This window comes from Triturus cristatus, chromosome 7 (genome assembly GCF_964204655.1).
Source record: "Triturus cristatus chromosome 7, aTriCri1.1, whole genome shotgun sequence".
Classification (NCBI taxonomy): domain Eukaryota; kingdom Metazoa; phylum Chordata; class Amphibia; order Caudata; family Salamandridae; genus Triturus; species Triturus cristatus.
In genome coordinates, this window is record NC_140590.1 from 1,835,214,378 (window position 1) to 1,835,225,679 (window position 11,302).

At 47.9% G+C, this 11,302-nt stretch overlaps 1 protein-coding gene across 1 annotated transcript in view; it reads right to left on the bottom strand.

Annotated features, from left to right (window-relative positions):
- Positions 1 to 10,501, bottom strand: part of LOC146813353 (transient receptor potential cation channel subfamily V member 6-like) — a 183,755-nt gene extending 173,254 nt beyond the window's left edge. Inside the window, exon 1 of the mRNA XM_085620166.1 lies at positions 9,882 to 10,501. Coding sequence (XP_085476292.1) covers positions 9,882 to 9,979 — 98 coding nt within the window. The 5' untranslated portion in view covers positions 9,980 to 10,501. The remainder of the gene's footprint in view (positions 1 to 9,881) is intronic.
- Between the last annotated feature and the right edge of the window lie 801 nt (positions 10,502 to 11,302).

Consider the following 11,302-nt stretch of genomic DNA (forward strand, 5'->3'; position numbering starts at 1 on the left):
TAAGTGAGTGAGGTGCCCTGTGAATCCCACTGATCTTGCCCAGTAGTAGGAGGACCCAGAGACTCTCTGCCAGCCTGACTAGGAAGGATCTAGTCGCCCTCTCCATTCCTACCCCCTGTAACAGAACCCCTTAAGGGCGCCAGATACATCTGCGCCACAAGACTTCATCTGTCCACTGAGAACTGAAACCTAACTGTAAGAACTGAGACTGCATGACAAGAGCGAGCTGTAAGCCTTGAATGCTAGAGCTGAGACTGCGTGTCCAAGCTACCCTAGTGAACAAAATACTAAGCCGATTGCCAAGTCACCGGGGATCGACCAGGTACTAGCGCTGTGACCCCCGCGCTCCCTGCCCTGGTCTGGGACCCCCGGCAGCGGGCTCCGCTGAGCACCATATCCCCATCCTTAACTTGAGCCCCCCCCTGCGACGACGAAGCCAGCGCACTCACCGCCGCGGCCTGGAGGCCTGGAGAAGTGCCCTGCTGTGTCGCGAGGCCCTGGAGAAGTGCCCTGCTGTGTCGCGAGGCCCAGGAGAAGCCCGGGGCCCCGTCGCTGCCGTCGCAGCCGTGTGAGGAGGTGCGCATGGTCGGGGCCGAGTTCCCCCATCGTCGTGAGGACGGACGCCTGCTGACGCCGAGACGGAGGTAAGCCCGGAGGCCGAGATCCCCCCTGGTGCGCCCCCTGCTGGTCTGGGAACCACACCGCACTTGGCCCGGGTTGTCCCCTCCGTGGGAGTCCCCTACCCTGCCTGCGCGACGGAGAGACCCCGCCGAGGGATCCTGTCCGTGCCCCCCTTCCACGATACTGAGCGCGGTGCTCTGTGAACTGCACCGGAGCATAAGGACCCGCTCCTCAAGTCCGGTAACCCTCCCCGCTGGAAGCCGTCCCAAGTACGGACTGACATTACCCTCGTGTGGCACTTCACACCACCGACTCCGCTTCCCCAGCCGGAGAGACCGGGACTGCGAGTAGCGTGTTATGTTATATGCTCTGCTCGAAAGTATTTACATGCCGATGATCCCGAGTAGAGTGTTATGTTATATGCTCTGCTCGAAAGTATTTACATGCCGATGATCCCGAGTAGAGTGTTATGTTATATGCTCTGCTCGAAAGTATTTACATGCCGAAGACTACGAGTAGCGTGTTATGTTATATGCTCTGCTCGAAAGTATTTACATGCCGAAGATCACGAGTAGCATGTTATGTTATATGCTCTGCTCGAAAGTATTTACATGCCGATGATCACGAGTAGCGTGTTATGTTATATGCTCTGCTCGAAAGTATTTACATGCTGAAGATCACGAGAAGCGTGTTATGTTATATGCTCTGCTCGAAAGTATTTATATGCTAATGATCGCGAGTAGCGAGTGGTGTCATATGCCCGGCTCGAAAGTATTTACATGCCCAGGGTTCCGAGCGGCGCATTGTGATATATGCTCTGCTCAAAAGTAGTGACAGGCAACTGATTAAGAATAACGCGTTGTGTTATATGCCCCGCTCAAATGTATTCACAGGTAAATGATTGCGCGTAGCGCTTGGTTTTATATGCTTTGCTTCACAGGATTAGGGGCCATCGATTACGAGGAGCGTTCAGTTCTACAGGCTCCATGTTAATGTACCCGATGTCACCCATTACGAGTATCGTGCTGTGTTAGACGGCCTGTTCAGGGAAAGGCCTCGCTTAGCGCGCACAGCGCTATAATGACCCGCACTTAGCCAACTGCCGTGGGTGTCTGAATGAGGTTAGGCACTGCATAAATATCGCCAAGACTGCCGTATTTACTGATGGATGGTATTATGATGCATGTATCGCCTTGTTACTTCCTGAACTGCAACTGACCAGCTATACTTGGATAAACTTGAAGTATTTGCATAATTTCAACGGTGTGGCGTCACTTATTGTGTGTGTCCCTAGTCCATGAGAAGCGTGTGGTGTATGGTTGCTTAACACATAGCCCTCTGGTTGCCCGACCGGCTCGCGCCACGTTACCGCCCTTAGGGCCTGGTGACCCCAGGTTCCTACAGCAGGTATTGAAAAACTTTGCATCTATCATTTACAGGGAGGGCACCAACACTTCTCAGCACGGGTGTGATTATTTCAATGGGAGAGCAACAGCACTTCTCAGGAGCAAACAGGTATTCTGGGAATGCGAGTACCTTCAGGCCTATATTTATATTCCAAGAACTGACAGAACTTAACATGCGTAAAGCTGCTCTTAAACCACTCTGCTCGACGCACCTCAAAACACTTCTCTTTCTCATCTAGAATGTTTTGCCTTTGAACTTTGAAACACTGGAAGTTGTGCCTTAATGGCACACCTGTTTTCTGATATTTTCTGGGGGTTCTCCCAGTGGTGAGCCCTATATGCAATGGGTCTATGCAAACGAGGGTCCCAAAGCTCGCTGTGCTACAGCTAGGACCAGGGCTTTAAGTGGGAAGAAAATGCTAGGGGGTCTCTCAGAGGGGCGTGGTGGGTATAATTAAGGGCGTGGCTTAAAAACACTTAAGCTAAAAATCTGTGTTTAGCATAGTGTGCCGTCTGACTGGTATGTTGCTGTTTCTGTCATTGCACCCAGATATATACTACAACAAGTAACATCACACCTACAACAAGCCAGGACTATTGTCTTTCTCAATGGCTGTTAGTTGCATAAAATACAAAAAAGCAACAAGTTTGGCTTGGTTCTGTATAATATTGAAAATGAGCTTAAAGCCTGTACTGCATTCCATTGGTGAGTTTATATAGCACCTCATGCTTGTGAAAAGATCCCAGATCACTTTCCAGAGAGTTCAGTGAGATGGCTTGCCAGGGATCACTCTTCTAATCCATCATGACGTGTACGCTGTCTTAAGACAGTGGGCCGCGCCATTCTCCGGCACTGACTGCAATCTGTGGGCCTCATCACCGACCACTCAATCAAGCGGTTCAAACCCTTTCTTGTGAAAAGGTGACAAGAAGTAAGACTAGGTGCACGATCATTCCCTCTGTGCTCCTATAATGTACAGTCGTCCACAAAGATGATGTTTATCACCCATAGTCTGTTAAAAGTCTCACCATCCTCCCTGGATCTCATAACCTACTGTTCAACTTTAAGACTGATTACATGCAAATATACCTGTGAGTCACAGGTGAAGTGAACCAGTGCTCAAATGGTGTTAAAGCAAATGGAAAAATGAATGAGCCAGCACAGTTCATAACATAACATCTACGCAACATGAATCCCAGCACCTGGCCCAGACCACCTCTTAAAGAACATGGACTACTTCTGCCATCCTCTGGCTATCTTTGGTCATTTCATCCCAAGGAAAACCACTGTCAGTAACAGTGGCAGGCTCTAAGCTTTTGACCTCTTCTCACCAACAAAATGACTCAAAAAGGTTTCCATTTCATTCTCACAACACCATCCCACTGTAGTCATGGGTTGGTCTATTTCTATTTTGCTAAATCCCTGTACAATAAACTATCACAGTACCACATCAACAAGCTATAGGTAACACAAAATGCAGTGGTGTGCCTCATTTTCAGATTGGGCGAAACCCAAAACATCCAGAACCACAGAACTCTACACTGGTCTCCAGTGGAAGTCAATGTCCCCTTCAAAATACTCTGCCTCACCTATAAATGTCTAGTAGGATCAGCACCGGCATACCTTGAAGACAACTTCAAGAAACATATCTCATCCATACTAGACTGCTCGCACGACCTCAGCCTCCTTACAATCCGTACAACAATCTGCTGGACCCAAAGAGAGAAGCATTTTTCTGGGTTTGAATGGGACATGTGTAACTCAATTAAACTCTTTGCTTTATGTTAAAAATCTATAAACCAACATATTCGGATTTGCGGGATTCATTTCTGCACTCATGCATCCTCTGTTCCCTAGTTACCCTCTTGGGAGATCATAAAAGCAATTCAGTTACGCATTACACAATACACAAAAAGTACTTTAAAATCACTTTGCGATGACAACCATGAAACCTAGGCAGGTGAAAGATGGCAGCTTCATGTGCTCACAGAGTGTCCGACGACGAATAGCTGCCCCACCTATTGTAACTACTGAGGCTCACAAAATGATGACCACCTTCACTTTTAGATGTCAGTGGTAGCAGAGAGGGCCAACACCTCTACTTAATGGAGATAATAGTGGGGATCCAGGGATCAGGAATTTGTGCCCTCATTATTCTCTACTCTGCAGGTCTCATGGTCCTCTTTGAAGTAGTTGTGCAGTTCAATTGATAGACTCGTCTGCTTCCCTTTTGGTTGGTTCTACTGGGAGATGGAAGCCTATCTCGAAGCGACATGGTACAGTCGTCCTCGTGGTGATGTGAAATTGTACCACTGGAGAGTGGCCAGAGAGAGGAGTTATGGACCAATGTGGCACTGGAGAGGCAGAGGAGAAGCGGCCTCAAGGAAACTAGCAGGGGGGAGTTGAGGGGATGATCATTCTACAGTGCTCATAGACTGGTGGGACCATAAGTTCTCCTCTGGTACAGAAGGAGCAGGATGCCAGGCAGGCAGCTAGACTGGCTCAGCATGGTAGTGAAATGTGTTTAGTGAACACCCTCGCTTAGCAGGAGCAAAGTCAACAACAGCACCAACAGAGGACACTTCCCTTGTCTTCTCTTTGCTGCAGTAACAAAACATGGTATCCAAAAGGTGATATGGTCCAGCACACTGGTTTCTAGAATCTGTGGACATGGGTACCAGAGGAATTGAAACTTCCTGAGCTGAAATGTAGGTGCTCCTAGGGAGGATGAGCAGACGGCATTTGAACACCAAGGCAACTGACAACAGCAAAACAAGCCCAGAGTTGACTTAAGCTCATGAGGAGCCTCCATGAACCTTAGAGAAGAACTGTTGGACCAAACACTTGTGATCCAGCTAAAAGCAAAACCAAATCAAATATTGAACCCAATCAGGTACAGGAGGACCACACAAAGGCCAGCTGTCTCCGATTGGGATTTCAGAAGTACAAGTTTCTGAATCAGCTGGGATCTTCACCATACTTGATATTTAATAGATGTTATCTGTTGACTGTTTACTGCTGCCCTAAGCATTCCTGCTCCCCCTCCCTATTTGCTAACCACATAGTCATCTATCTGCCCTTATTTGCTGATAGCTATTTCTAAACTTGTTCTTTCCATTTCTGTCCACATGCATACATTGCAGTAAACCAGTATATAACAACGATGGTTTGTGAGTTCAGGGTACTAACTCCTGCAGCACTTGAGAGTGTTGTGTGGACGTGGTCCCACTCATGAGGGATTGATAAACTCAATTTATTTTACTTCAACTCCAGTGCCGATCTCTATTTTGTTGGTCTTTGGACCCGTGGACAAGAGGGTGACCCTGCACCAGTGTGCTCACTTTTGGGTACATTTCCAAAGTGGCTAAAAGGGATTTACCACAAACATCATCTCAGACTACTGTGCCTAGCTCATCCAATCAGCCACTTGCTTAGCCACTCTGCATTACTGACAACCTAGAAACTATTCATTCCCTTTTGCTTCCTTTACAAGTATGCGAAGGGCTGTAAAGCTTTGGTTTGCCAGGGTTTAATGAATCATCAATGACTGCCTAGATGAATGACTACTGAACTATTAATTGACTACCAGGATGGGCAATCACTGGAGAGTAATGAGATCTGCTTTATGGGGCAGGGGGTGGTGGGAGAGAACACCCAGTCTGTCAACCCTCAGGACATTTTCTTTCCCTGGCTTAAAATCAGGGCCTGATGCAGAATCACAGGCACACCGGGCAGATTCTGAAATAGAACCATTTGCAAACCAGGTGCCGGCAAAGCTCTGGAGATTTACAGTGGAAAAGGAAATATTTGAAGAAACCAGGACCAAAAAGGAAAATGAGAAGTGAGTCCATGCAATCAGATTATTGCTCATGGAGAGGAAAAGAGAAGAGACCATGTGTCTGGCTGAACTAAAAATGCATGTTGCAGTCTGTAGAGTGGTGAAACAAGCAAGCACTGTGGCATCCTGGCTTTCTGAGTTAGAGATGCAAGCACATGCTCTGGAGAAGACTTCCAACAAGTTTGGTAAGCATCTGTCATCCAGGGAGACAAACCTGGTGATGTTTCACGGAAACTGGAAGATATACAAAATCAGTCATGTCATAATAATCTGAGTATTCTGAGAGTAAAGGAGTGAGCTTAAATGACAGATGTTCTGGACTTTACTGCTTGACCCTTCCAGACGGCATCAAAAGACTTTTGCACTAGAATCTGGACTGTAAGACTCTGAGAGGACATTTGTGTCCTTTCTGGCAGGCTTAGGGGCAGTAAACCATGAGCCATCCTAATACATGGGGGCCATTTCTTACTGCAACAATACATTTGTGAACAAGGCTGCTGCTCCAGATCACAGACAGTAGAGGTCACAACATTCTAGTGTTTGTAGGGTTCTGCTATACCCCTGTGGAGCACTGATGTTGCTTCTGGCAGATGTAAGCTCCATTTCAGGGTGCTGGACCAATAGTTTATCTAGTAGAACCAGCTACATTGAAGATTATATATGACAATCATACTCTGTACTCTACCTTAGAGGATAAAGCCAGAGAATGTTAGACGTCCTAGAAAAGAAGTGGGAACATCTGAATATTTGACTACAACATGTCTCTGTCCTTGTTTAAGTCAAGACTTGATAGGCCTAAAATAGGGGGTGTTCATTCTTGCTTTCTTGTCTACTCTTTTTTCTCTACACTGGACAGTGGGCATGAGTCGGCTGCTTGTTGAGCGTTAATGGTTTTGATATTAATTAAGGGACATTGCTTCTGCCTATATATTTTTTTTCTTATTTTGTAAAAAAAATAATCTTTTTTTTAGGGTGAAAGCAGCATATTAGCAAGGAATCAAAATCGAACAGTGACTGATTCCCGCCAGTGGTGCACCTATTAGCTGCTCCCATAATGTGCCTCCTCTATACATTGAACAATAGATATATCAGTACATACATTCATGAGCTAAGATCTAGGTAGTGACATTGGAAACAAATTCCTCCAGTTAGGGCAGAGATGTTCCTTCACTGACTGGTTTAAGAGTGCGGGTTGGACAGTTCCCATTGCAGCAGGATCAAGACTGATTGGCAAATGGTTGGTCCAATCTGAGGTGACACGGTGTGCAAAATAACAATGGACTGAGATGTGGTCCCGATTAATTATCAGTGGCTGAGATTAATTCAAGCATTCCATCCATCACTTTTTTGTATACTTCAGTGTATTGCCCTAAGTAGGACGGGTATGCCAAAACATGGGTCCCTTGCACACTGTACCACTAGAACTAAGCTATACCTGGCTGATTAGCCCTAATCAGGGCAAACCCAGTCCTGGGCTGCATGTGTTCCTGTTCAGGGAATACCTGGCCTGGCAGTTTGGGCTGGACTGTTTCCATTAGAGCTGTCTGACGACTGATTTGCACGTGGCTGGGTCCAAACTGAGGTGGCATGGTGCGCAAAATAACATTGGACTGGGATGCTGCCCTGAGTAATTGTAAGTGACAGAGATTAATTCAAGCATTCCATTCATCAATTTTTTGTATACTTTAGTGTGTTGCCCTAAGTGAGATGGGTATGCCCAGACGTCGGGCCTGTGCACACGGTGCCACTGGAACCAAGCTATACATGGCGGATGTCCTAATCAGGGGGATACCAGTCCTGGTATGCTTTTGTTCCAGTTCAGGGAGGACCTGGCTTGTCAGTTCAGGTTGGAATGTTCCAACTGAAGCAGGGTCAAGAGTGATTTCAATAAAGCTGGGTCCAAACTGAGATGGCATGGGGTGTAAATTAATGATGGACTGGGAAGCAGCCCAAGTAATTACCAGTGGCTGAGATGAATTCAAGCATTCCATCCATTACTTTTTCATATGCTTCGGTTTTTTGTACACTTCAGGGTTTCGGATGTAGACATAGTTTAGAAGTGCCCACTCAATGTACAGGGTTTTTTAGGTACATTATTTACAGATATTAGTTCTTGTTATCTTGGCCTTGCTTGTTCAATATACTGGGGTGTGTGTATATATAAAGTCTGATTCACAGTAAAGACAGGGACATACTATCATTCATTATTATTAAATATGGGGTATATACACAAGTTGAATAATATTATCTACAAGTATATTGAAGTCTTGGCCATAAAACATTGTATGAGATGCACCCAAGGCGTTGAGGCGTGGGGACACGCTGAGTATTAATATATATAGAAACAGTTGCTGGTTGGATTGGAACATGAGAGGGATGACTCGCCTGCTCTCGACTCGCACCTAATGCAGAAGATGAGCTAGACGAGCGACTTGTGGCTACTCAATATTTGATGGCTAAGCAAGTGAGGACAAGGTTGGCCAGATATGTTAAACACACAAGATGATGGACGGAATGTTGCACATTGGCAAAACATTCACCCCCAGTCACAGATCTGGGTTTAACCCATCGTTATTTTGCTCACCACGCCACCCCAGTTCAGACATGGCCATATGCAAATCAGTCTTGACCCTGTGCCTCATGGGCACAGTCCAGCCTGAACTGCCAAGCCATGTCTTCCCTGGAGCGGAATCAAGCATCCTAGGACCGGAAGGGCATGGTGAGCAAAAAATCGATTGATTTAGGCCCAGATCTCTGTACTGGGGTGAATGTATGACATTGTTCTGCATTCTGTCCTTCAACTGTTCTTTTTGCATTTGCCCAGATATGTTATCAGCATATATTGCAAATATCTTAGCATAGAGAACTTATGGGTAAGGTGCCAGCACTTAATGTGAAAGAGGGGGAACGGAAACATCAAATCCGGATTTACAACCAGGAAGGACTAGACTCTAGAGAGACAGGAAGCTACTTCTGTTGTTGTGGAGGCCTACATCTCTAAGTGTATGCACAAGACCCTGCATGTCCAATGAGAGGTGTGGAAGAGCTTTGGAACTCAGTGGACAGTACGAATGAAGACCTGAAGACGTTGCCATACTTGAGTCTCCTACGAAGATGGAGGAAAAGATGGAAGTGAGAGAAGCCTTCCTGGGAGGTAAAACAGCAGGGGGACTCTTTACACACAGAGTTTTACAAAATGTTTTGCAATTTAAGCGGCCGTGCGTAACAGTACTGCAAACGAGGCCCTCTACTTTTACCCTTACTACCTGCAACCATTTTGGGCCTAATTTACAATATTTTGAAGCACTGCAGGAAGGGGTGTCTTCCTGCACAAAAGCAATCACAAACCTCGAGGAGCTTTCCTCCTTCTATGTTCTGCATTCTGCAGCACACATTGAAAAAGACAGAGAAATAAAGGTATTTCCCCTCCTTGCGCCTTCCCTGGGGGGGGGAGTAGGAATCAGAGAATGTGTCAAGCCACACCCACAGCAAAACCCATGGTACGCCCCTTTCACGCAGAGTAATGCGTGAAAGGGGCCCCTATTTACAAGGCCATGAAAATCCACGCAGGGTGACTTTACGTGGCTTTGTAAATATGGGCAGGCATACTGCGCTGCCAGCGCGTCAAAAAAAGTGACGCACCAGGCTTGTAAATAACCCCCTTTATCTTTTTCACATTAAAGAGCAAGACACCAAGCATTTAAGCACTTTGTGGGAAGGGTGATTCTGTGAACATGTATTATAAGACATAAAATATCCCCTGCCATGCGTAATAAGGATATTGCACATTCACCTCAGGGCTTCATGTACAAGGCCTTCTACGTCAGGTCCTGTATCGTCACAGAAATCGTTGGTGATTTGAAAAATTCTTATCACCTACGCACAGGGTACTTTACCCCGTATATAATCCACTACCCTGTGCTATGTATCCGTCTTAAACCAAGTCAACAGTGGGACAGCCTGATTAAAAGAGACAGCAGAGGGCGGAAGACACCCCGTGGCAGCTCAGCTGTACCTTTTCTGCTGGAGAAGGTTGATCTCGTGTGGTTCCTGCTCCCGGGGCTGTGATCTTCTGAAGCAGCAGGTCATTCTATTCCAGAGGTTTGGAAACATCCTGAGGCTGAGAGATGCCGGCGCCTCCAAGGCGACTTGTCAGTCGCGCAGCACGTGCCGGGGAAGGAATCCGGGTTGTTGTTGGGATGGAGGCGTCACTCTGGAGCCCGAGGGCGCACCATCCCAGCCCTCGCCTGCTCGCCCATGGTGCCCCCCAGCACACCCTCCGGTGCAGGTACCTTCACGGGAGGTCACATGTCCGCGCGCTCACTGCATGCCCGGCTGGCCGGCTCCCGAACCGGCGCACTGTCCATGGGAGTAAAACTAAAACGAGTCGAACGGAGTTTGTACGAGTTGTGTTTCCTGGAAGAGAGAGCCGGTTCTGTCGGCGTCCCGTGCAGCCGTCCCTGTCTCAGGTTTCTTGGCGAGGGCGCTGGGGGTCACGGGGAGGCCCCATGTATCTAGGAATCCCGGCGCTGTCCTCTTCCGCTGTCCTGCGGTGAGCCTCGCTGCCCCTTGCCTCGCTACCCTAGGATGCGAGGTGCCTCACAGGTGCACATGACACCGGCGTGCAACGAGGAAGCCGTCGAGCAGGCCGGGCTGCGGGATGCCCTCGGGAGGACACGCCACCTGCCGAGGGTCACACGTCACGCCCAGACACAGGCTTATCTGAAAGTACCGAGCCATGATAAATGTGCGCCGCTGACACGGGAGGCAGTGCCTCGTGGCACCTTCGCATTGTGCACTCTGGCAGGGGCAGTTTTAATCATATCTATTAATAAACCCTCTTCCTGGCTGCGTCTTCCTGAAGCTTGGCTTCACCTTAGACACCAGTGGAGCAGGGAGAGCTGGGGCCGCCTTGCAGACAGTGCAGGGAGTGGGGGCGTGGGTGTCACACCCCATGCAGTGTGCGGCAGACAGGGGCAGAGCCCATTCAAAAGGACGTGCGCCTTTGTCTCCAGCTGGGACCTCCATTCACCTCTCTATAGATGGAACACCGCTCAGTGTGGGGCCTTTTGGGGTTTATAAGCCCAGAAATAGCCCACAGCTCGAACATAGGAGCCAGGAAATCCAAGCTTAAATAATCAATCAATATATCGCTCAGTACATTGGTAGAGCACTGCTTCTCACCCGTGAGGGGATCCAGGCAGGTGCGGCTGCAGGGCCGGGCCACTGGAGCCACGGCACAGGGCGCTGACTTGGAGGGCTGCTGTTTTTTGGGTCTCTGTCTCTTCCAGACATGCTGTATCTGCTCTGTGGGCTCAGGACACGCCCAGAGCTTTCCCATTTGCTGGCTCCATTGTCGCTCTCCTATTCTTTCTGCTCATTTGTCCATGGCTTGCATTTGTCATGCTTCTTGTATGTTGAACTGTCCTGCGAGCA